The sequence below is a fragment of the Nannobrachium achirus genome (assembly GCF_963921795.1).
Source record: "Nannobrachium achirus genome assembly, chromosome: 11".
Classification (NCBI taxonomy): Eukaryota; Metazoa; Chordata; class Actinopteri; order Myctophiformes; family Myctophidae; genus Nannobrachium; species Nannobrachium achirus.
In genome coordinates, this window is record NC_137820.1 from 20,259,199 (window position 1) to 20,286,372 (window position 27,174).

At 41.2% G+C, this 27,174-nt stretch overlaps 2 protein-coding genes across 2 annotated transcripts in view; one reads left to right on the top strand and one right to left on the bottom strand.

The window, feature by feature from the left end:
- Positions 1 to 1,348: 1,348 nt before the first annotated feature.
- Positions 1,349 to 5,178, top strand: pex11a (peroxisomal biogenesis factor 11 alpha; the record flags this gene model as incomplete). Its single annotated transcript, XM_080737346.1, has 3 exons — positions 1,349 to 1,602; positions 3,203 to 3,318; positions 4,610 to 5,178. The coding sequence occupies exons 1-3, from the start codon at positions 1,547 to 1,549 to the stop codon at positions 5,176 to 5,178; spliced, it is 741 nt and encodes a 246-aa protein (XP_080593472.1). The 5' UTR covers positions 1,349 to 1,546.
- Positions 5,179 to 9,804: 4,626 nt separating this feature from the next.
- LOC308293882 (RNA polymerase II elongation factor ELL) overlaps positions 9,805 to 27,174 on the bottom strand; it is a 33,687-nt gene continuing 16,317 nt past the window's right edge. Inside the window, exons 3-12 of the mRNA XM_080736531.1 lie at positions 26,250 to 26,377; positions 23,172 to 23,326; positions 19,683 to 19,927; positions 18,552 to 18,676; positions 16,950 to 17,064; positions 16,119 to 16,575; positions 15,171 to 15,234; positions 14,259 to 14,430; positions 14,077 to 14,121; positions 9,805 to 13,974 (exon numbers count right to left, since the gene is read on the bottom strand). Coding sequence (XP_080592657.1) covers positions 13,804 to 13,974; positions 14,077 to 14,121; positions 14,259 to 14,430; positions 15,171 to 15,234; positions 16,119 to 16,575; positions 16,950 to 17,064; positions 18,552 to 18,676; positions 19,683 to 19,927; positions 23,172 to 23,326; positions 26,250 to 26,377 — 1,677 coding nt within the window. The 3' untranslated portion in view covers positions 9,805 to 13,803. The remainder of the gene's footprint in view (positions 13,975 to 14,076; positions 14,122 to 14,258; positions 14,431 to 15,170; positions 15,235 to 16,118; positions 16,576 to 16,949; positions 17,065 to 18,551; positions 18,677 to 19,682; positions 19,928 to 23,171; positions 23,327 to 26,249; positions 26,378 to 27,174) is intronic.

Here is a 27,174-nt window from a genome sequence, read left to right on the forward strand (position 1 = left end):
GGCAGTCAATGATTAGAGAGACAGGTGTTCAACTGCTACACCAGAGCGCCACCCTGTGGCTCTCACGAATAAAATAAAATAAAAATATATTATAAATTAGTTTTGGCATTCTGTCAGGGAGGTGGCAGGGCTTTGGATAGTTTATGATAGTTAGTTATTTGATAGTGTGTGATACAGTGTGTTTTGCCATTGGAAATAAAACAAATTAATTCTGCTGTGTCGTCATGCTCTATAACAAAACAACATCAACATATGATGATGTTTTGTTAGATCTAATTATAGGAGGAAACACAGGCTATTGTTTTTACTTGGTAATTATGAAGTGGGCTGTGACTGTAGAGGGTCAGACAGTGATAGCAGGTACATGGTCAGTGACTAGTAGGTATAGCCTATATAATACTGTATCTCTTAGATAAGCTTCTCAGTCAAAGGTCAAGCTTCTCAAGACATCCACAGAAGCAAAGCAAGACTTGACAACTTACCATATAGAGCCACTACCTGTGGTGGAAAAACTACTCATATTTTGTACTTGAATAAAAGTAGAAAGTAAAAGTCTGGAATTCAATATTTACTTGAGATGTAGTAGAGTAGCATAGAAGTAAAAGTATTGAAAATTGGAAATACTCAAGTAAAAACCTCCAAATGGTACTTAAGGGCAGGCTGCTAGGCTACTTTAGTAAATGTACTTAGTTACTTTACACCACTGCACTTACCCCATTTACCAAGACTGGTGCGTTCTCTGCGTGGTCCGTCAGGGGGCGTCAATTGGGTATGGCAGGGCAGCAGGGGTATGCAGCTGCCATACCCTGGGTCCAGGGGGGGAACATAAAAGTTACTTTTAAATATAAATCCATGAATGTCTCTTTGTCTATCTGTTCTGGTTATTATGTTGTTAAATTACAGTAAAATAACTACAAATGCAAAGTTTAACAAAATAGTCACTTTAACAAGGTATTATAATGATATTCCCCACACTTGTATTCTCCCCATCTTGACAAAATGGTACAGGTGCAATTCATTATTGTTAATTGTGGCACGTTTACTAACAATCCAAGTTTAGCTGCACTTTAACAATAGTTCCAGGCTGCCATATATCCAGCCCAAGAAACCGTAGAAACGGGGGAAAATGTAATGTACTTCTTAAAATAAATGTATCATGCCTGTTGCTTTTTCTGAACTGTCCTTAGTTTGCTCAAACACCACCGTTCCGTCCGCTAAACGTTCCGTGGAGAAACGAGCAGCTATCCCATCCTATCCCTCTATCTATGATCCTATCCTGAATCTCCTCTGTACTTATACTTAGCCTAGACTAGTAGCCTACTGCTCGTGTATCGTTCGAGTCAGGACGGCCAGGATAGGGGAGGGGGATTAGTTTGGGCACATGGCACCATTAGTTTCACCGATATATTACTTGGCTGTTGTTCGTGTTAAAGTGCCACTGAGCTGCATTACAAAGGCAGTTATTGTTGCGTTAACCTGCTCCACCGTTGAGCAGCAGTGTCCTCCGCCGCACAACTAGAACAACTTGTTCTGAAAGGAATCCACCATGGACACCTTCATTAAATTCTCAAATCAAAGTCAAGGGCGGGACCGTATATTCAGGTAACGTTCATTTAAGTGTATGTTTTGACGCTATCTTTGTAAATGAGCGGGTTTTCTACAACTAAACAACGCATGCTTTTGACTTGGGAGACTGAAGTATCATTGACTGAACACTGAAGTAAAGATGGGAAGAGATTCACAGATTTCGCTCTTCCGGGCTAATTGGTTGCTGTAATGTGCTGCTTCTAACATCGTTTAGCTAAAGATAGATGTGATGTGATTGATTGTATTAACACAGTAGTGGAAAAAGTACTCAAATGTAGAAATACTAATAATACTAAAAATTGCTTGTGTAAACTGTAAAGAAATTGCAAAAGTATATTTTCAAATGGCAAAACATATATAAGGCTGAACACCCTGAAGTGGTTAATGCACGTTAAGTAATAAAAATCGAAAATTACAAAGTAGGCTAAATAGTAGCTAACATTGTCAAATAATTGTAGTGGAGTAATAGTACACTATTTGGATCCGAGATGTAGTTGAGTAGAAGTAAAAGTATTGGAAATTAGAATTACTCAAGTAAAGAAATACCTCTAAATTGTACTTAAGTAAATTTACTTTCCACCCCTGAAGTTTATGTGATAATTGTGGGCCAGGGCCACACTTAAAGGGATACTCCTTTGGTCATTTTATAGTCTAATCAGGCTTTTATGAACACCATGAACAGTTTTTAATTTGCATGATTCAATATTTAGATAATTGAAGATTTTTTTAAAAGTGAAATATCCCTTTAATACAATCACTTGTATGCCCATATATGGAGAGGAGATCCCTGATGTCATCAACATTATGCCCATTTCTGGGAATGCCCATATATGGACAATTGGACATAGTATCAGTCTCATGATTGACACGAGTCACACTTGCAAATGAATTCCTTCCTATGGAGATCCCTGATGTCATCAATATTAAGCCCATATCTGGGAATGCCCATATATGGACATATTGTGTTAATCTCATGTGGCCTATGACGTCAGACATCTATGATGTCAGTCATCTCCTTATTTGGGAAAATATGGCCACATTTTGTCCTACCTAAACAACCAAACAGGTCTGTGATTTCTTTTGGTCAAAGTTGATCTCATGCCAAAGCGCCAGTGCTCACCCAGCAGTCTGCTGTCACCCAGGTGGATGCGTAGCCTGGGTGCCAGCCTGCTATGCTACATTCTGTGGATTTGTTTTGTCACTAAGCTTCTCAGTCTGGCCATGATTCAGTTGACTCCTATTTCCGAACGTCAGTTGTGACGTAGGCAGTGTCGTTGCTGATTGGATGTTGTTCCAATGAATCAGAGAAGGGTTATGGTAGCTACGTCATCAGCTAGCCAATACACACACTGGTGTATTTGTCCCGCCCCGCACCACAGACCATTAAGAAGCCACGGTTGGATTCCATTATTTTTCTATGTCCCACTTCCCTTTGAGATAGGAGGCTGGCCAGACTGAGAAGCGACGTGACAAAACATCCACGGAACGTAGCCTAGCAGGCTGGCACCCAGGCCCTTAGGGCGTCCTTCTCGCTCTTAGGGCGTCTTACTGGTATTCAATTCAATTCAATTCAAAGGAGCGTTAATGTGGTATTAATGTGTGTATTCCCATCCAGGGCGACCCAGTATGCCTGCGCATTGTCCAAATATTTACTCCGCAACAATTCTGACAGAAAAGAGCTGGCGACTAAACTCCACAGTCTGGAATCACACATGAGTTCTGGACGGAAATGTGAGTAGTCAACGTAACTCTTGAGTGTGAACGCAACCCCAGTTACAAATATTGATCAAATAAAATTAAATGACAACACTGATGATTTTGCTGCATATACTGTAGGCGAATTCCAAAGAACTTATATTAGTGCATGTAGGCTACTTAGTACATGAACATGGCAAAATGGGGAATTATAGAGGAACAGTGCAGAGCCCGTTTTACTGTTAATGTTATTTAAGGCCCCGTACATACGGCAACGCTCTTTAGAGTAAACGGCGAGGTCCCGGGATATCTCCGTTGCGTTTTGCTTTTTATGAAGCGTTCATATGCAGCCGAAATGATGTAGTGTCCACGTCACCGTATGAGCAACACAGAAACGCAAAAAGCAACAACGCATGTAGGCTTTTCTCTCATACTAAAGCATACGGAATGCCCTTCTCAACGTTATGGTTTGGTGGCCAGTGGTTAAGGCATTGGTTTTTTGACCTGAGCGGTATTATTACATTATTATCCATGATGGAGGCGATGAGCCGACTCAACGCGTTACCGAGTTATGTGAATAATGTAATAATAATAATAACTTTATCGCCTTAAAAAAAAGGTGGCCGTGCGGGACGCGAACCCCGGCCGCTCGGGTCGAAAAAACAATGTCTAACCACTCGGCCACCAAACCATAACGCTGAGGAGGGCATTCCGTATGCTTTAGTATGAGAGAAAAAGACTACACGCGTTGTTGCTTTTTGCGTTTCTGTGTCGCTCACACGGTGACGCGAGGGGAGAGAGGAGTCAGCTTTTCCACCCAAATCTGCGGATCCAGATCGTTCCGTTTTTAACCCCCGAAAATGCCGTTGTCATCTGAACGGAAGGCCTATCTGACTTTTCCTTTTGCGGAATTATCGTTGCCAAAACGCAGTGTGAACGGCGCCTAAAACATTAAGAAAAAATGTTCTTGCAGACCTGCAATTTCATGGATTGCTGATATGCTTGTCTGAAGGAGTGGCCTCTTGGATTCGGCTAAGCTTGGTAGGCTTAGCTGGAGTGAGACACTTCTCACACCTGCTAAAAAAGAGGCCTGATGATGAGTGCATACAGCATATAAATGGTACAAATTGCCAGAGATGTTTCAGATGGTGCTGTAAAGTAAACTCGTCCTGCAATTTGTTGAAGAGGCAGGCTCTGCAGGAAGAGATGTACGTTTGTCTGCAGGCTTCTGGGAAGAAGCTACAAGGTTGCATTTAGGAAGTGTAAATCTTAATTTCATCTCACACATCCAATGGAATTGCTCTGATGTCCTGTTCTTTTGTTTTAGTGTTCAGGCTGGGGAACACAGTACATTCCATTGAGGCTGCCAAGCGAACCGTGCAACTCTCTGACCCAGTGCTGTGCCTGTGCCTTACGGTGGCCAATGTTAACCGTGCCCTCTACTTCATCTGTGACAATGTACTTTGGGCCAGAAATGTCGGTCTCATCCGTGACATCAACAAGGACAGCTGGAGCCTGAACGCTTCTCGCTGCTACTTCATCTCTCTGGTTATGAACCTGACCAGAGATGCTTACGTGATCTCCCAGTTGATGGTGCAGAGGGCGAGGGATAAACGCTTTCAGCAGAAAATGGATCGGCACCTCAGTGACAGCCCTGAGGTAGCGGAGGTGATGTTTCCACCGCTGGATGCTTTTCTTTTCGTGCTGTTTGAGAGCCTAAAAAGCCACCCTGCCGTTGCCTTGGACACGTTGAAGAATATCTGCGATCTGTTCATTCCATTAGACAAGTTGGGTATATACCAGTCGAATGCAGGAGTGGTGGGCTTTTGTGGTCTGATGTCATCACTGCTAGGGATACTAACCCTCATGCAGCCCAAGTTAAAAATCAAACCATGATGACCAGGGTTTAATGTCTTTATTGGGATCCTACATGTGTGTATGTATTTGTGCAGAATGGCTGGAAAGCCCCTTTTAGGTTAGACATTACCAGCAGCTACCAACTAGTCTAATTTTACAACAAACCACACTGAAATAGCCAAACGTGCATTTTGTCCTGTGGTTTTTCTCAACTCACTTTAATGAGCAAGTCTTTTTTGTACAACAGTGCTTGGAATGTCTAAAACTTTTACACTGTACTGTATTTTTGACTAGTTTAGGGATCTGATCAAATTAACGGGATCACGTGTTTGTCCAAAAGAGTAATTCAATTTCTACTTTCTGGCTCTGTGTCTGCACTGTTTATATTTACTGTAAATGTCTGATTTATACTTAAGTTGTGCGCCACTGTCAAAATGCGCTGTGAATTTGACGATCTGCTCTTTTTCAGTGTGTGACATAGGTAATATATGAGAAGAGGTATTATGAGAAGAGGGACACTAAATTGATAGCAGTTGTCATTGTGTGGGCCTGCATACTAATTCATGCCTTTAACCAGCTGGCACTGTATAGCTGTCTGGCTGGCCTAATCATTTTACAATTACTGTATTTCTTTGTCAACTGTTCCACAGTAACATCCAAGTACTGAAAAATCTGCAAGCCAAAACATCTTTTACATTTGGCTCAGTAAAGGACTTATTTATTTATTTGCGTGGCACTGCCATTGATACAGCATTTGTCTGTCTGTACTGTATAACCCCCAGCCTGGAATACTTAAAAGAAAAAGAAGAAAAAGCTACAATCCATGTTTTATGAAAATTTTCAACCTTTATTTAGTCCTCGGTAACACACTGAGGGCTGGTAAAATAAAATCTATGCAAATCCTTTTACTAAATTAAAGCGCCTTAATAAATGGGTCTGTAATGTGTTTTATAGCGTGTGTAACAGAGTATTTTGAAATAAAGTCTTAATATATTGTATGTTCCTAATTGTATGTTTATATATTTTTATTAACTCTGTTTTTGTCCCTGTTGCAAGATGGCCATCCTACAGAGGACAAGTTCTACCCATGTCCCAATTCACCTACCAGCCAGATTCTATAGGACTTGTTGTAAGAAAATCTCCACACTGTTCTATGTTGTCAAAACACTATATAACAAGCAGGGTTCTAGAGTGCACCCATTTTGGGCACACGTACACCCCAAAAATCTGTCCAGTGCAACTTATTTGAAATACGTATTTCAAATACCTTTTTGCAATTTGTGTTTTGCTGGGATGGAACATTTTGATGTAATTTGTCTGGCTCTGATTGGCTTACCCACCCTCCTGACAAATTCAACCACAAGTGAGGGACAGTAGGGCGGGTTTTAAAACAGACTTCATATCGCCTTGCCTCAACTAGTGAATGAAGCCTCTTAGAAATGTCCTTGTGCATTAAAGATAGTTTACGTTTGTGATAGCTATACATTACTGCTTAACCCATAAATGGTCCGACAAGCCTAATATTTGTGATGCTTTGTGTCAGTATCATGGTCCTGGTGTCGGTATCCTGGTGTCTATGATGTGCAGGCTTAGAGGCAGCTCTGTGTAGGATTGTGCATTCAGTCTCATGCCATAGTTCTTGTCTAGCTTTGCTGTGCTCTCACACAGTAGTAATCATTTTGGCTGCCTGCTCACCATGAAAAACACTCGATTAGACCATTATACTTGAACTTTGATATGAAAGACATTCCATGGCCAAGAGGCTGCCATGTTCCTTTCTCCGACACATTCTTTTTTGTTACAGTGTCTGATGGCAGTGAAACTCATCATACTTAGGTCATCCATGGCCAAAGGAAGATGTAATTTTCCCTCCTCTGACAGATTAGACCATTATACTTTAACTTCGATATGAAAGACGATCTTATCTTTTATATCAAAATGATACGATACTTGGGCCATCCGTGGCCAAAAGAGGCTGGCATTTTCCCTCTGACACTTCTTTTTTGAGCACCGGTGGCACACTGTCTCCTGTGCGTGACTGTGTGTGTAGGTAACTATGTATGTAACTTTGTAGCATGAGCGGCAATGCCGCTGGTGACCAAGTGGCGTTGAGAAGCCCAGGCGCGCGAGCGCACACACACAAACACACACACACACACACACTTTTAGTCCCCGCAGAGGGGAGGGGGCCAAATCCACCGCTAACTTCAAACTATTTATTTTTTTTGTGCTAGTGTCTGATGGCACGGCAGTGGAACTCTAGCCTGACACTTCAGTCCGCACATCACCACCCCCTGCTGGTGGGTGGTGTGTAGTGTGGACTGAAGCTGCACACATTTTAATCTATTTCGAAAGCGCCCAAAGAGCGGGCGCATTGAATGGGCCAATCAGGGTTGTATGCTTGGGGCACGTGTGTGGCTGCTCCGGTCCCAGCCCCCTCCAAACAGAGCTCTTGAGCTCACGTGAGACTCGCTCGTGGACTCTGATTGGTGTCCTCTGCCCACGTGAGAGTCTAGTGGACTCTGATTGGTCCGTGAAAACTGTCATGGCGGAGTCAGACTCGACTCGTATTATTTTAATAAACTATGAAATAGTGCCGTTTCTTCACGTTTTAATACCATTTTGCACTAACGTAAACATGCAGACATATAATATGTTATGAGAAATAACGTATTTTTGCAATGTCACGCCACGTCGCCGTCGCGTGTGTGTGTGTGTGTGTATGTGTGTGTGTGTGACGTCAATAGGCTTTAGCCCCCCCCCCCCCCCCCCCCCCGCCGAAATAGAATGTCTGCCCTCAATTTCAGACTCTCATCCCGAAGTGAAACGTAGTGTGAGATGTCTGGCGCTCGCAGTCAGGCAAGTGGAACTCATCATCATACTCCATTGGTAAATGATCGGACTTCAGTCCTCAAAAGCCTGCAGATCCAGATGTATCCAAGCATACACAATATTATTGTAACATTGATTTTTTTTTTGTTGGCTACAGTGAATCACATTGCAATATACATATAGGTTACATGCTATCCCTGCAAATGTCTTCTGAACATTTGCAAACGTTAATTAAGCAAATAAAACTGCCATTCAATGACGCGCGACGTTTAAGCCTACTCCCAACCAAGTTCTGCTGAAAAGACCCCGCGTTCACTTCCCCGACCCTTTCCCACCCGCACTAAAAGGTAAACATTATTATGTCTCTAAGCAGAACTGCTATAACACACTTCCTCTCAGAAGATGTTTAGACCAGTGGAGTAAAAACTAGTCATATAAACACAGTGTTTCAAATATAAATTTCACAAATCTCTTAAGTTTTGCTGTTGTTTGTCCATGTCTATCACCACACACTAACTTGCATGAGCATTAATCCTTGATTTCAGAGAGGGTCGGTGGAAATCCTTTTTTGAGCATTGCTGCTGGAAGCTCCAACATCTGGCTTTGTCCAGTTCCCAAAAAATCTCCGGTCCCCCAAAAAATGTCTGGGCTCTGAAGAGTGGCCTACATCTGGCTTACATGTTGTCACAAACGGCTCAATGTTCTCCCAGGGTCCCATTGGCCAAGCTTCGCAGGACGCTGTGATTGGCCAATGGGATGCTTAATGAAATTAACTCATAAATAGCACCACTCACCTCACACTAGGTGTTTTTTTTAATTAGAGTAGGCCTTTAATCACGCAGACTGACTTACTTTTCAACACAAATGCCTACTACTGCTGCAATGGTTAACTAGAAGCAGTGCTTTTCCGAGGACTCCGCCAGGTCAGGTAGGTTATTGTGGCCTCCTGGCGGCGCTATAATAGGCCAATGTGAAAAGGGTGGCATTTGTTCCTTGACCTAGTGGAGTGTAGTCTGAACTCCCAAGGAGGGAAGTCCAAGTCCCCAAGTATTTGTTTTGCAAGTTTTACACTGATAGGTGGGGTTATAGGTTAAAACACAAATCGGCCTGTTATAGGGCTGATTGAGGCTGATTTAAAAAAATATAAGTGGCATTTCTTCCTCTGCCTAGTGGGAACAATTTCACCAAAATCTCACACTGCATTCATGATTTGAGGCATTTTGTTCAAAACTGACCAATTCTGCAAACTTTAAAAGCCAATCTTAGCCAATCAGAATGGAAAATGATCCATGTTGATCATGTGACTATAGAGATAGGGTCTACCGATTTGCATGATATTTTGACAAAATCAGTAGGAGTAGCTGCAAACAATGTGTTTTGCAAAAATCGGCCTCATGGTGGCGCTAGAACAGACCCATGTGAAGAAATGTGGGGCATGGGTTCTGAATTGGCATCCAGGGAGTGTGTGTGTGCACAGTTTGCCACTGACCAACAGTGCCAGAGATTAGTTGGTAACAGACAGGCACAGACACGGACGGAAAGCAAGCAAAACATAGCCTCGGCCAAGCCTTTCGGCCTGGCGGAGATAATTAAAGAGACTTATTGAAAACAGCTGAGAAACCCACTGCAAGCATAGGTTGTAACTTTCCCCCCTTCAATTTACAGCTGGATTAACACTGCCCTCTTCTGGAAACATTGTACATTGTAAAAATCAGTCATGTAAAGAGCTTTATTTGTCAATTTTACTGAGACAAGAAAACACTTTTTTGCATGTAAGCATTTCTCAAGAGGATGGATTTGTTATAAAGCATCCACCATCAAAACTGCAAAAATATATTCCATTTCCCTTTCACCATACTTCGAGTTTTGCTTGTGAAAAGACTGAATAAACTGTGCAAAGAAAGAACCCCAAAAAGAACAAACACATAAAAAGCAATAAATAGTTACAGAAATTTGTTCTCCTAGGTAGATCAATTGCAGTGACTTAGTTAAACTAGACACGACATTTCATTTCACATTTCTAGTGAGACATTGCTTTCCCGATACCAAAACATAAGGTAAGCGCACCGGAATGAAATACAGTTTGAAAGAAGGGATTGAAAGTGAAAACATTATTTAGGGTCCACTCATGAAAATAATAACTTTTTTTGATTGATAGTCTTTTTGAGGTACCAGGGGTAATCAAACTGCTGCTTCCACGGTGGTGGGCAGGAACCTTACCCCTGTGATACCCAGACACCCTGAAATAATGACATGTATGCACACAGCAAACCAATTCAATGCCATCAATTGGGTGTCCTGATAAACCTCTTATTTAAACCTCTCCAAAAGGCCATTATTATGAGAAACTGGAAAATACTGAACATTGTCATCACAATCTGAAATGAGGCTGAATGATCTGTGAATCGTAAACCGTGTTCTGTGAACACTACCAATACTACTTTATGGCATGAAAGGTGAAAGTGGAAATACTGTAAACTCATGGGTTTTCCAGAAAAAAACAATGATGGGTTAACTCCATGTAGCTCTGCTTTCCTTCCTAAAAGGCACCTACAGTAGTTGAAACAACAGGAAAACACACGTTTTATCACAATTAGCACTTGATTACCCCCACAGCCCAGGTTTCCCAAAAGCATGGTATTGCATCATCATCCTAATTATAAGATGCTTTCTGGAAAACCAGCCCGGTCAAATAAATACTGCACACAAGGGATTGTCATAGTCGGGTGCAAACCTTGTACTGTCTACATATCGAATCTTGTTTAATAAATTAATGCCCTATTTTATACATTGTCGTCATATGATCGTATCACACAAAAGTATTTTGGAAAATGTTTCAGCTGAAAATGTTCACCCAAAGGAGGGACACCGGGTTGAAAGTGGTTATAAATATTGAAGCAATAAAAATAAAAATAAAAGCTTGTGACAAATAACTATTTGGAATACAGGTTATTTTCTTTCCATTCCTGAAAATTAACAGTTAAGGTTTCCACCCGACCGTGACAATATGTTCTGAGACCAGTCTGTTGATACTGAAGTTTATAAATTATACTTAATCTTTTTTAAAATACCTGATACTTGAACTTTATATTGTCCTAATCAATATTCTTCATGAATATGTCTCATACAAAAGGAGACAGAATACCACAGTTGCAAACATGCAATTTGGTCAAAAACAGCAAATAAATATTTGATAAGATCACATAGATCTAAGATCTGTTGGAGGAGTCCAGCACATGTTTCTTATTATGTGTAAAACAATGAAATAATTCTGGCTTTAGATAGATAGTGGTGTTTGATAGGACTGAACAATCATTTCAAATAAATTCATTTTCTGCTCATGATTATCTAACAGATTACATTAAGAAATAAAATGCATCTATGACACAAAATGATTAAGACTTACATGAACCAAAACAAAAAAAGTCAACACAGATGAGATAACATTTGCAGTACAAAAAAAAAAAAAAAGAATCCATTAACTTAAATTCAGCATTTCCTTCAAACTAATAAAGACATTTAAACAAATTGTCTTAAAACACTTTTGACTGTGCATATGAACAAAACTGAGATTAAGTACATTTCAGAACATGGGTATCTGAGTCAAAGAAATGTGTATCAGGCATATTAAGGCATAGCTTCATTATTCCATTTTAACCCATCTTTAAGACAAACGTTTGCTTGAAAGGACCATTGAATCTGGTCCCTATAGTTTCTTTCTTTTTCAAGCCATGACAGCTTAAAGTGAAATGAAAACTCACAAGTAGCAATGCTTTGGATGTACATGCCATGGTACAAAGTTGTTAAAACGTTTTTTGAAAGGCATGTCTACCACAACCAGTGGCCAGACGATTAAATATCTAACTTCTGTTGCTAGAATAGAGAGACGGTGAGTTTGACCATGTGTGACCAAGAGGGAGGAATCTGCTCGTGTCACGGACAGGGGAAAGTTCATTTTGCTTCACTCAACATCCTGCATGAATGCAATTTATAAAACAGGCAAAAACCTATTCAGTCCACCACAACATGTGCGAGGCCATCGGCTGCTTGGCACAGGCACTCGCTCGCCTCATGATCCATAACCACTTGAACCCCAGCATCCGTATTCTGCAGAAAACTCTAGTATAGAGCCCGGAGGGTCAATAGAGTTTAAGTGATTATGGCCTCTCTGTTGGCGTGCCTGCCTTTTTTGCAAGTTAGGGCTGGACGATATGACTTCAAATCAATATCACAATTATTTGAAAATAGCAGATCTACAAGCGCTGTGAGCTCGTAAATTGGCTATATTTCTTTGTACGTGACCATTCTACAAGGACGTATAATACAGTGTTACACTGTAAGTGTTTAACCCAACTACGGTAATCGGTTTTGTTGATTATAAACAATTTATTCAACATTTTAAATGTGTTGATATATAAGAAAAATAATCTATTTGGTTATAATTCGGTTATTGGTTCTAAATATCAGTTTTTGATATATTTTAGTTTGACCTCCAAGCCCTAATGCATCTTTAGTCAGTCGAGAATCAAACAAAACGAGCATCTCCCTCTGGCACATCCAAGCTAGCACTGCGCGCCTCGGAGCACTGCTCTCTGGTGGCTGTCAGCGCGTGTCAGCGTGATGCTTATTAACTTGTTGTTTGACACATTTTCTGGCCTGCTGGTACAGTATGTCACATGTACCATGACGTATATAATTCACAGAGGTGAATTATATAGTAAACGTATTTAAAAAAGCATCCAAACAAACCATTACTTAATGTAAAAGGGGATTCCAGGAAGGCTAGGTTGTTGAAAATAGCACTGCTTATGCTAAGTTTCGCTAAATATCAGAATGGTATTTGAAAGAGCAGTTTTCTGGACTACATGTTACAACTCATTGCTCACTATCATCAGAAACGGATGATAGTGGTTACCAGACTCTGCACATTGTGCTTTATGAATGTCATGAATTTCATGATTACACTATGAATTAGAATTACCTTTTGAAGCCTTTCATTTCTATAGAATGGACGTAATTTTTTAGTAGCCTCCAGAAATCCCAGGTGTTATGTGAAAGGAAAAGAAGTGGTATTTTCCCCAGGGCGTTATTACATGGTCAAAGCAGATAATAGTTGTGTTTTTAATGGGATTTCTTCTTTTGTTTACTGTATTATATTGATTTAAACCTTATTGTGGCAAATTAAGGTATTATGTCTCATTATTTATGTTTGTACCATGAAAAACAATGAATAAGCAAAGTACTTTGTACTTAAATATAAAGACTTTAGTAACATTTGTTTTCTGCTATGATTGTACCATCAGATCAAAATATGCTCCTTTTTTTTAGTCATGGCAAAAGACATACTTACAAAGTATGCGGGCAGGAGAAATTACATCTATTTAGCATTTCTTGATTTTAGAATAAAAAAAAAGAATTTGGCTTTCACTACATCACCTCACCATTTTATAGCAGAACAATGTCCAGCCATTCCAATAACAATCATTCTTAAAAACTATTGTATTAACCACTTAAACCCCGGCATCCGTATTCTGAGGAAAACCTTTCGCAGGAAAATAGCAGATCTACGAGCTTGTAGACCGGCTATTTTCCTGCGAAGATAGTTAGTTTAGAGCGAAAACAGAAAGGTTACTAGCATAGAGCCCTGAAGGACTCCTGTCAACCAAGTATAGGGTTTAAGTGGTTAAAGGGCGTCATTTGATCACGAGTTGGTGGTCTGGGCCCACTTTTGAAAAGAGAACCTTGCTCCTTGATTCCATGAACACTCGAGAGGAGTAAAGTGAATAGTGTTTTCAGCTTGTACACAAAGTCATTAACACTCCAGCTGGCCAGTCATTTGGTCCGTGTCGTAGAGTCTTTTGGTCCAATCACATTCCACCCTGGTGAGGGTGAGGAGGACGGTGCCTGCGTCCGGTCGTAGTCCATGATCAGGCCTTTGATATGTGACAGTTTCAGATGCAGGTACTCACATCTCTTCTTCTCTTCCCGATACCCAGGAAACTTCTGACCAAGAGAAAGGAGAACCAAGTTAGCTTTGACAAAACGTGGGGATTTGAAATGAGGGATACTGAATTGTTGTACAAAGGTAGTACAAAATATTCTTACTTTCTTATATTTTCTGTACTTTTGTAATATTTGGTCCTCCATAAGCTGTAAACAAAATAATTGTTAGCATAAAAAAACACATCTGTGTTCCAAAACACATCAGGTCTGAAATCTGTTAAGAATAAATAACTTGTGCTTGTGTGGAAAATAGAGCTGGCATCAGTTCCTGGCCCAGTCAGTACCTTGTACTCTTCTGTTCCCGGAGACAAGCTGTTGATCTTTGAGCCCAGCTGTACAAACATCTCTGTGATAGTACCAATCCGGTCGTGAAGAGCTCTGTACTCATCGTACTCAGCACAGAAGTCCTCCTTATACTGTTGACGCTGCTCCAATGCTGCTATGGCATTGTATTTTCTGGGGAAGAAATAACCATCCATAAAATAAAGAAAACATGGCAGATAACTGTAATTTTGTTTAAGTCCTTGGGCTTGCCTCGAAGTAATGTGCCCTGAAATTCACAAGGCAATGCTGTGTGCTAATCTGTCCAGTAGATGGCGACACAGATTGGTGGCATGGCATGAACAGCCTGTGACACGTCAAGGATTCAACACTGTGATGTGTTGTCCAGATGTAAAAATGTACAAGACATTAGATCATTTGTTTTCTGAGTCATTCTCTGTGAAGCTTTGTTATTACTATGTGTGACGGCCCTTTTAGATATTTGTTTTTCTTCCATTTTCACAATGTATGCGACTGGACTCTCCTGAATGTTAACCCATAGCTTTTTGGGACAAACCTTTCTTAACCAAAATACGTTAAGAGTAGGTGGACGTTAACCTGAAACATCTCATCAACAAATGGGGTTCAAAATAACTATGGCTGCAACCTTTAGACTTTATCAGAAACTGGTGGATTGTTTGAACAGGTTTCAGAAATGCCTTCTGGATCTGGGAGTCTTAAACAAGATTAATACTTCACCACATTAACGGGTGTCGCATACCGAAAATAGCCGACCTACAAGCTCGCAACACGTCACAGATTGTGTGACGCGTTGTGACCTTAGAGGTCACTTAGGTAATTACTAATTAGGCTTTATTCAGAAACCAAGCATTGCGGCAAGGAACCTACAAGGCCAAATGTGTTTTTGAACTTACATCAAATAGTCAGGCAGCTCCTCAGCTGGCGTGCAAGTGACAGGTGTTTTAGCCCCGTCCTGGTCTGTGGATAAACACACACAAAGAGAGGGTTAAAGCAATTGGCCAATACAAAAGGTGATAAAGCTCCCATCATATCAAGGCTGATGGAATCGTTTATCACTGTCCCTGATAAGAGAGCTGCTCCGGGGGAAAGTTGTGACGCCAGAGGCCCGGAGTGAGAGGCAACACTGCCTGCTGACTCGCTAGACCAGAGGTCACCCAGCTGTTCCACAGTCAATCATCAACAGGGCCGAAGAAAAGAAAAGTAATAGTACCGAACAACACGCTGCCGTGTGAAAACGTGTCACTGTAGTTCACCTACGTCAATAGAACATTACGCTGTTTACTTGGACATTTGCTAGACAGAAGCTGTTTTGGAGATTTGTTGCAGTCCAATAGGCCAGGGGTTTTCAAAGTGGGTGACGGCGGGTCACCCTGGGGTGCCACGACAGCAGTCCAGGGGTGCCGCGAGATAATTTGATAATATTTGGAATTTATTTGGACATTTGCAAAAATATCATTTTAAACTTGAAGTACAAAGTTATTTTCAGTCAGTTTTAACCAAAATGGCTATTATCTCAATGTTTTCCTCGCAACACAAAACTAGTGAAAACAGCCGATCTACAACAAGCACACAACGCCTCGTGTGTAGATCTGCTGTTTTCACTAGTTTAGTACATTTTATAGATGATAAATACAAAACGGTTTTGGACATAACAACGATATGCTATAAATATAAGGTGCTGGGAGTGAAAATTATAATGGGGGTGCCCTGAGACAAAAAAGTTTGGGAACCCCTGCAATAGGCAGTATTTGCATTTCTGTCTGATAAGCTATTCAATCAATCAATGTGAGACAAACCTGGGTAATTAACTTCTTAACAATGCCTTTTGGATTTGTATTTACCGTTAAGATTTTCCTGGTTTTGCTTCAGATCCGGGCTGGTCTCAATCCAGTCTGGTTTTAAGCGCTCTCGTTCCTTCTCCTTGTGCTTTTTGGACCTCTTCTTTTTATGTTGGCCATTGGCAAGCTGCTGGTCAGTGCAAACGGAGGTCTCAGTCTGTGGCGGCCTGGGACTTGGGGCTGCAGGGGTGGGCTCCATTCTCTCCAGTTTGGGAATATTTGATGAGCCATGGACTTTGTGCCGCAAATAGAGGCCATTCGGGCTCCCCTGGATGTGATTGTGGGTTCTTTCAAACTCCGTTTTCGTCTGTACACTAGTGTTTCCTTGACTAGAGGGGGTACGGGTCCCATTGGGGCCATCGTCTCCATTGGAAGGAGACTGCAGAGGTAAACTCTGGTCTAGTAGTCTTTGTTTCTTAGGGGTCTGACAACTGGAAGGGTCAGAGGGCACTGGGCGTTTCTACAAAATAAAGCGATAAAGTGATTATTACCTTTTAGGATTCTTTTTTAAAATAAAGGCTCACAAGCTGTAACATAAGATGTTATGTTATTTTGCATAGAAAATATTTTTAAAGAAGAGTCTACACTGCCTCTAGCACTTCAATAAATATAAAACAGATGGTACCACACCAATAAACTTTCCTTTCCTTACTCACTGAAGTGTATTTAGTCACAGGCTGCCTGACGTGATGTTGTTATTGAAAGATCAATCAGAAATAACACTCTGAAGCAGTCTATATCAGCAGAGGAAAGCCGCATACAATTGTCTGTTTTGTGCGAAAGCAATAGCGAGGTAGAACTTCAAGGTATAATTCATTTGAGGTGAATATTTACCGCAGAGAGACTCTTGGCAGGGCTAAGTTGTGAAGGAGAATCCCCAGGGGTTTTGTGGAATGAATGGTTGGACTGGAGACTCTTCAATTGGCTACTGTGGAGTGGCTGAAGTTTCCTGCAGAAACATTGAGAACATATCGCCTTCAGTGAGATAGTTATTCTTATTTATAAATAGGCCTATGTTAGAATGAACTCCTACTGCAGAAGAGCTGTAAAAGAAGAGCGGCAATTTATGTGGGCCATGCAGTTAATTCTGACAGTTGTATGAATTTTAAACGCTGAATTATCCATCGCGATGACATGCCTTCCAGAGAGCCCTGGCTCAGTTAAAAAAATGTTTTGAAAGTGACACAACACATTTTCTTTGAGCATACCAAATAAAAACTAAAATAGAAGTCAAAAGGCGTTCAATCCCATTGCAGCCATAAAGACTGCACTGGTATCCAATGCACTGAGCAGAACAATAGTAACAGATGCAGGTTCCGTAGGGCCAAACCCTCTCCTCTGGCAATCTGCTTCCTACAGCTCCTTCCTCATCCAGACCTCGCTAGACCCCGAGACTAGCCGTTACTCCCAGTGGACTCAAACAACGCTTTCAACCACATGATCAATGGAATCTGTTCTAAGCTCCTGTACTGTTCAGGATATTGTTGATATAAAGCTTACTGACTAGGCAGCCAGCTAGAAATGATAAGGATTCCAGTCAAAAGCAATAAAACGTATTCTGTCCTTTGGAATCAGCTCCAGGAAGAAATGTTCCACACTAATGAAAAGCATTATATATCCTGTTCATATGTGGCAGAACATTTTGATAACAACCATTTTGAGCCTCTTCTTTTTTTTTTTGTGTGTATCTGAGAGTGGGTTGTAAAAATGAAAAGGCTGTGCAATCAGCTGGGCTTGCAGTTCTTCCAAAACGTTTACGAAGCATGCGGCCAGAGTGTTTACTGCCAGGTAGAGCCCAGCATACACACATACAGTACTGAGGGACAGCTTTCATCCTGAACAGCTCAGCCCCTGCTACTCTGAGCCTCCACTCTGTGCTAATGCTATTTGGCAACGCCATGCAGTGAATATTTTCCCCCTGCTTTGATGTGGCTATTAACAGATTCATCAGTGCAGAGAAGTGGTCATTTAGTAACTCGCCTTTCACTGTGATCACACTGGACTCCTCTATTAATCCAGTCACCTGGCCATATTAATGCCAGCACATTGTCAAAATGCATCAATCCTACCGTGAGGGCCATTTCCCTGTATTATCTCCTCACAGATATCTGCAGTGTTAAAGAAAGTGTGAAAGAAACGTTTTTGTTACAGGCTTCCAAGTTTACCACATGAAACAAAACACCACCACGTTGGGGCGACCCGATAGCCGAGTGGTTAGGGCACAAACCACGTGGGCTCTAATGTATGTCTGACAGCGAGATCCCAGTTCGATTCCAGGCCAGACTCTACGTGTTTCCTATCTCTCGACACTGTATCTATCAAAAAAATAACGCAACACCACCAACGCCACGTCATGGCGAATTCAAAAAATGAAAATGAATAATCCACATGAGTATGATCGCTGGAGAGATGATGAATAATGGAAATCAGACCAACCTGGCCAGCAGCCTGTGGATTAGTTGCTTCTCCTCCTCTAGATAGCCAGGCCAATCCTTCTGGACATGCCTGTAGAACTCATCCTTTAGAGTGAAGCTTTGGTCCTTAGGGCTCAATTTAGCAACCTGGAAAAGAATTGCTCCACATTTAAATAGCTGAAAACAACAGATATCTGAGAGAGAATAACCATAGTAAAAGTATCACATGCCATGACCCCATCTTAAACAAGTAAAACAAGACAGCTTTAATGACCGCAAGAAATCCATAGTCATGTGAACCAAAGCACTTTATATCTACTTAGGGTCACCGTTTAATTCTACATACAGTATGAGGGTGGATTCTGGCAGGAACGGAGCGTATTTCCGCGAATGGCAAGAAACCACTCCATTCCCATTGAAAATAATTGGCAGAATCCGCCCTCATAGGTAGAACTAAACTTCGGTGTGACCGTACCCTTATACAGTTTTAAGTTGTGAATTCATTACATGCTGAACTGAATCTCCCCAGAATACATATTCTGAAACCATCTCCTTTTCATAGAACAGTCAGTCCAGCTGGAGACTCTGCACCCCTCTCCTGTCAAAGCACAATCTTCTCCTCCAAAGATAATTAAAGCACAGCCCTAATTACAGCTACCAGCGCCGGCACTGTCTCCCCTTGACGACTGCGGTGGTACTTTCAAACAGAACTGAGTGCAGGAAATACACCTCAGATAAGCGTACTTGAGATCAGCAATTTAGTTCACTGTTTTTCGCTTGTGGCAGTAAACGACTATTCTGTTTCCAGAGTGAAGCCCAGGAGTGATGTCCACGTTTAAGGAACCAATGAATCTTTTGACCCTTTCTACTGGTATCAGTCATACATGTGATGTGATGATTACAAAATATAACTAATAATATATATTTCAAAGGAGGATTAGACAAATCAAATCATGATGATTTACACGTCAATCTTTGCTCCAGCTGCTGCTCCCAACTTCTCCACATTTAAATACTTAAAAGCTAGCATCCTTATTCTGGGGGGGTACAGAGCTACAGAGCCTGTAGGTCAGGTTTACTAAGTATTGAGGGTTTAAGTGGTTAAACACTAGCCAGCTACGATGACTACACAGCAACGTGCCAGATGTCTCACCTCGTCCAGAACTGAGGTCAGGTCAGCCTTGTCCTTCAGGCTGGCCTTCTCTCTCTCCAACCACAGTAGCAGCTCAGGTTTCCTGTAGGGTTTTAAGGCCAGAAGGTGAATGATGCGTTCCCTCAGCGGCCGGTGGGCCACGGGGCTGGGAGGCACGCTCCTCTTGTGGCTGGGGGAGTGCTTGTGACTGCCGTCCACGCTGCTCAGTGCCGGGCCATGCTTCCTCTGCACCTTCACACATTTACCTGAGTTCGACAAGGCAAGGCAAGTTTATTTGTAGAGCACATTTCAGGTGCTTTGCATAAGACACCAAGACACAAGAGCATAATAAGCACATGACAAAAGGCCATTTGAACACAGCAAAATGAAACAGAAAATGAACAGAGTAAAATTACAGTGCAGAATAATGAAAACAAGAACACAAAGTGGAAGTAAAATTGTTTTGGTGTGACGATGCCATTTTCAGCTAACTTCCTGGGGAGACTTATTTGATCAATGATAGTATAGGCATATTAGTTAATAAGATAATAACTAAGTGCATAGTCATCATTTATTTTCAAGTAAAAGGAAAACGCTTGAGGAAACGCAAAAGGATTATAGTCTGACGACTAGGATTGAAATACACAGACTGTCTCTTGAATAGCCAGCCAACACACCACCCCGATCTAGTCCCCAGGGCTTGGATTTTGAACAGGAAAAAGAAGGCAATACACTTTCAACTTCGCCATTATCTCTCAATCTTCATCAAATATAGTATGCAAACACAGAGGAGACAAGCACGGCACCTTCTAGCAGACGCTGGGGGGAAATCGCTGTTTAACCACTTTCAACCTGGCGTCCCTATTTTGGGCACGACATTATAGGTGAAAACGTTTGTGATGCTACGTGTTTTAGCTATTTCTGAAATAGGGCTTAAGTGTTTAAAACACATACATTTGGCAATAGCTGGAACAGCCCGGTGCGCTCATGCACTTGAGTGCTGGTGTGTCGAGGCTGTGTTACTGTGAGTGGAACACTGTGAAAGGGGTTGACAGTAGGGTAAGCTTACTGCTGAGTAAACAGAGGAGCATGGAAACCAAAGCAGCTAACACAGAGAGGCCCTTTCTTCCCACTGCAGTGCTAATTCAGCCGGACCCAGACAGGCAGGGCACCACGGTGCATATAGCTATCTGCCGACCTTAATCTCATTATAACTTTAAGCCATACTTTGAAGGTTGCCATAGGAGCAGTGTCTGTCTTTACAGTGAGGATGTAGTATCATATAGCTAGCTACTGCTTTACACAAAGGAATGTAAGGAAATAAACTATACTATACTCGCTCAACGAAGGTAACCAATTTTCATTGTGGTGTGATTTTAATTTGATCAAATCCCGGTTAACTTGGAATCGAGTCAAGGTCTGAAAAATAATCTGTTCTGTCTGTATTATTCAAGGTGCCAGAGTAATTTTATTTATTTATTTTTTCATGAAGGTGGGAAGAAGTGCTATTACATGCAAAATGTGACAAATCCAAACTTTGTGAGGCCTGTCATATTGGAAGCCTCATACAGTACGCTAAATGCCTATTGGCGCATGCACTGACTGACAGCCAAATATACAAAACTTTCAGGAGCTTGTACTGACATTTACTTTGGATTACTTTGACTTTCAAACATGCAGCAACTAGAGACATTGTTGAAAGTTGAATAAAGCAGCTTTGGGGAGGTTTTAAACTGTCAAGGTGTCTTTACTGCAAAATTTGCCATGACATTGGCAGCCTACTTTAGATAATTGAGGTGGTTCTTACTGTTAGTGAGAGTGCAGTATTCTTTGAGTGATGAAAAAGAAAACAGGAGATGGCTTTGGGGTTAATGTGTGTGAATAATTAACTCTATTATATAACAATATCTAGGAGGGTCCACTGTTAGGACCCAGGACCTTGATCCGAAGACGTGTCCAAATTCCCATTCTCCTGCTGTATATCAGTGACTAAACATGTCTCTCTTTTCCCTTAAATAAAATGCTTTTCTCTGTCAACAACAACATGTCTCTACTCTGCAACCTATTATTGTTATTTGCGAGTATATCATCATTAGTGTCAGTCACCACTAAGTAGTATTTGTATGTTGTTCTGTATTGCCTAAAGGACTTCAATAGCCTTCCAGTTCACCTCTTTACCAAGTACCTACAGGCCTCAGTGTCTGTAAATAAGGGTTAGTCAGTCCAGCTATGTCTGTCAATTTAAAGTCCATGTTTGACCACATGTTTCCAACCAGCCTCTGCCATTTCTCTTCCAAACAGTCAAGCAGACATTGAGACAGAACTTGAGAGGTCATTTTCAGGAACAGAGCGTGGCATGTTCACTGGAGAAACTGGTTTCAAGACCTGATTAATTTGACTTCAGGCATCAATTACTATTATGTGACAATGCCATGACTTTCTGCACAGCATGTTTCCATGCATAAAATATAATCTATACAAACATGTCAGTTCACACGGGAGCTATAAATGTCATGAATCCTCCAGACTAAATCATTTAAAAAAAGATTGTGTGTTCCGCTCAAAAGATAATTACACTAAAACCATGGGATAGCAAGTGGTTGGCAGAGAGAAAAACCAATTCGGAGAAAAGTCTCAGGCCTGACACCCACTAACCACGGTTAAGTACAAATGTTATAAATAAATGGCAAAATATCAAGAAATGAAATATAATTGAATCCCTGCTGAAGTAATTAAACTCTTAGGCAAAACTTTGTCTACTCAGCTTGAGACTTGTTATTGCATACTATTGGCAGACTCAATCACATTAATGGTGCTGGCAGGCAAGCTGGCACGGTGCCTGAGCAATCTGGTCAAAATGAAGGTAAAATTACAAGAAAAGGGGGCATCCCTCCTGCATGAATAATTGCAGACCGACACTTTGATCAATTATGTGATAACTTCCACACCATATGGCAATTATCAGCAGGATGAAATGTCGAGAAGCAATGAATTAGAGGGAAAAAAAACACTCTGTGTGGTAAAAAGCTTATCCTCTAGTTAGATTTCAAAATAAAAAGGTTATTACTTCATGTAGGTTCATATTATAATATATTGCAGCTGTCAGGCGCTAACATAAGACCGTTACTTTTCAGAAAACGGAAGAAAAATAACCTTCTGATTAGTCCAATGTAGTTATTATTTGGTCACAGGCTCTTGTTAATACTTTTCATTGCCGCCCTGTGAGCTTGTAGATCTGCTATTTTTGAAAAATCTTGGTTTTTTTTGGAAAATCTTTGAATATATATATTTTTAAAGCGAACATTTTGTAACTCAAATATTTGCTTCTGGGGGGTCCCTGATTCATAATATTTCGAGATCGGCGGCCATATATATAACTCTTGACATTAAAAACTTTGAGCACCACAAATAAAGAAACGTACGTTTTCTTTCAGAAAACCATTAGGATTTAGAAGACATTCTGAAGTATTTTTTAGGTCTTAATGGGTTAAGTAGTGGTCAAAAACCTACTTGGCCCTGGCTTGATCTCGATGGCCGAACGGCTCCAGATGTCCTTCTCCACCTGAGACATCCTCTCCCGGGTCATCTGGTAGGAGTCGTCTGTGGCACACACTGTGATCTTGTCCTGAATGCTGCCCTGGCCCTCCAGGTGCTCCCTGCCCTCCCTGTGTCCGTTGAGGAGAACACAAGGAACACGTTGTGAACTTGTGGAATTTATTTTCTATTATTATGATTATTTTTTTTGTTCTGTGTTCCCAAAATAGGAACCCCAGGTTTAAAGTGTTAGAGATAGAGAGAGAGAGAGAGAGAGAGAGAGAGAGAGAGAGAGAGAGAGAGAGAGAGAGAGAGAGAGAGAGAGAGAGAGAGAGAGAGAGAGAGAGATAGAGATAGAGATAGATAGATAGATAGATAGATGACATGAGATACTTGTTGCACTAACTAGCATTGACTGCTATGGTCACTTTTGATTTGGACACTGTACTATTTTGATAGTTGTGCTTAAGGACACTTTATGTATATATATATTTATATATTATTTGTTCCCTCTCTTGATGTACCTTGCTCTTTACTGTACTCTGTTCTTGTTTTTCTTTTATCTTTTTCTTACTTCTCTGTAACTTTGTAAATAACCTTATACTGCTGTGCTGCCTCTGGGCAACTGATTTTACCCCTTGGGATAATAAAGGTATCGATCGATCGATCTATCGATCGATCGATCGATCGATCGATCGATAGATCGATCGATAGATAGATAGATAGATAGATAGATAGATAGATAGATAGATAGACAGACAGACAGACAGCAAATTTGCAGTGTCTCTCTCAGAACTAAGGCTGTCATGATCATGACATTTTACTTGGCGATTATCATTATAATCCATTTTTGTATTTATTGTGTTTTGGCCATTTAAAATTGGAACATACAAATAGAAATGACATTTCTGTTTGGCTTTGTAAACAAAAATTGCAATGACTGACAATTTATACTTTCAAAAGAATAGTGAATAGCCTATCTACAAGCTGTCAATGCTTCACATTGCGACACGTTGTGAGGGCTTTTTCTGCAATTTTTGGAAGATATTTGAAAATGTATGAACATTTTTCAACATGGAAGCGATTATGATGATTATGTATAATTGTGACAGGACTACTCGGCCCACCGTTTGGGAAACTCAGTATTAGCCACACTCAAGATCAGCGGTTCTCAAAGGATTTCATTTCAAGGACCCCCAAAATCATATTTATTAGGCCGCGGACCACCATCCGAAAATATCTGATGCCAGGCATATCTGATTCTGCACAGTGTTTTTGAGTGTGGCTGCTGTTTTTCCTCTTTTACAATGCCAGGGATGTATCAAAAATATTCCACATAATTTCTTTTTCTCTCTCTCTTTTTAAATAGCTGATACACCTTGAAGATTTTTTGCTAAATGAACTATGATTGGGTCCCGGGCAAACGTCTAATTTCTCTTTTCGGCCCCCTCGTTGAGAACCACTGGTTCAGAACTGTGGTTCTCAAAGTGGGGTCCGGGGACCCCCAGGAGTCCTTGGTGGGGTACCAGGGGGTCCCCAGCTAAATGTGTTAATACAGCATCACAATAATTTACGCTGTGAGCGTTATTACGATATTCGTCCGATGCTGCTGAATGTTAACCTGGTGAATGTTAACCTGGTGAATGCTACTATGCCTAAACCTAACCCTAACCCTTAAAGTTATACCTATACCTAAACCTAACCCTAAAACCTAACCCTAACCCTAACCCTTAGTCGGACTAATGGAACGTCGAAATATCGAGATTTCACCATTTGCAGACATACAAGCTTGTAGATCTGCAAGTAATTTATTTCTTTGTATTAAACGCAAATCTTCTCTTCTGGAGGTCCCTGGCACAAAACATTTTCAGATGGGGGTCCGCGTGGACAAATAAACATCAAGGGAGTCCTTGACATGAAGAACTTTGAGAAGCTACTTGTCTAGAGGAGTCTATGATAATTCCATTTGTCACACATGTGGCCTGGACTCTCTCTACATGACTTGTGTCTGTGTGGACGTTCCAGACGTGCTGGAGTATAGAATGTGAGGCATGAGAACGGCGTTACATAAGTGAGTAATGGTGAGGGCTAAAAGACTCCTCTGAGTAGCAGCCGGTCAAATAAAGCAGCACTAATGTAACCCCGCGGAAAACCCTTTGACCCCGCAGGCATCGCCACCACAAATACTAGCGCACTGTTCTCGCCTTTTTTCTGCACGCACCTCCGAGGTCAGGTGCAGCGTGGCCGGCCATGTCAGCCGCTGCGTATTAGAAGTTGTGAAATGCTTAAGTCACACAGCCAGCGGTGGAAGAAATACTCTGTTTTTCTCATTAAGACCCGAGGCCGACTCTACAAAATGCCTTCTAAATCAATAGTTCTCAAACTTTTTCGTGTGTGACTCGCGATTTTGCAAACACTTTCGAGATTTTTCACGAAGTGACGCACTGTGAGCTTGTATATCTGCTATAACATCTACATTTTAAATTTGTACTTTACTAAAAGTATCACAGTATTCAAGCTTCAAATACTTACAGTAGCCTACCAAAGTAAAAGTACTTTTTACTTGCAAAATGTGTCAATGGTTAATGGTTAATGCATTTTTGTAATATTAATTTAAATCTGCAAATTAACTAGTAACTAAAGTTGTCAAATAACTGTAGTGCAATTAATAGTACAATATTTGCCTCTGAGATGTTAGTGGAGTGGAGTTAGGAAATGCTCAAATAAAGTAAATGTACCTTAAGTAAATTTAATTTAATTAAAATTTACCGCTGGTCAGAACACTAACGTGTTCCGCAAACAAGAGTCAACTATTAGCCAGGATGTAAATAAAAATAGCTGGGTAATATACTCTCTGTTGTTGCTTCAGGTCACATGGGACACGGGGGGGGGGGGGGGGGGGGGTTCGGGCTGCTTGAATTGGCAATTGGGAGTGTATCGAAGAGAGGGGCCACTGTTTAGGAGGCCCTGCGGTCTGAATCTGACACCCCAAAGTTGCTGTGAATTCCATCTGCGGGCTGACTGTGAAAACAGTGAGGCACACGTGCCGCTCACCCTGAGACATATTGGTGAATGCAGTCAAAGCTGGCCTGAGGTTTGTCTTTGCTGTCGCTGGACAAGTAGAAGGAGAAGACACGGAGCGCGTCGGGAGCCTCGGGAGACGGCGCTGGGATCTTAACGTACTGTCAGGGCAGGGGAGAAAAGCAAAGAGAATGACATCGTTAAGATACATTTGGGGGAATTGCAATGTGTCTTTCTTTAGCTTTTTAACCCATTTAGAACGGGTACACATTATTGTGCATCATTATTTTATGCTTTGACTATTGAAAAATAGCAGATATACAAGTTCACAGCGCGGCACCGAGTGCCGCGCTGCGAGCTTGTAGATCTGCTATTTTTGAAAAATCGTGAAAATTAGAATTTTGACCCGATTCTATAAGTGTCTTTTGAATCCTTCTAAGACTTTTTGAAAGACCTAGGTTTCTATGTCAGCAATCTGGCTAGCCATCGTCAAAGAAAAGGTCCTTTTCACTTAAATGGAGCTCAGTTAGTCTGTTCTTGAGAGACTACTATGTCAGTGGTGTTCAAACCTTTTCATGTGAAGGACCCCCAAAATGATATGTATTTTGCCACGGACCCGCATCTCAAAATATTTAGTTCCAGGGACCACCCAGAAGCAAAATTTGAGTTACAAACGTTCGCTTTGAAAATACATATATTCAAAGATTTGCACACATTTTCACGACTTTTTCAAAAATAGCAGATCTACAAGCTCGCAGCGCGGCACTCGGTGCCGCGCTGTGAGCTTGTATATCTGCTATTTTTCACTGGTTAAAGCATTCAATAATTCTTGGAAGCCTCAGTAAACAGCAGATCTACAAGTTCACAACGTGTCACGTGAGCTTGTATATCTGCTGTTGACGGCATTCAACACCAGCGTGCAACGAAGTATATATCAGGCTTAAGACAGATGTGGGTG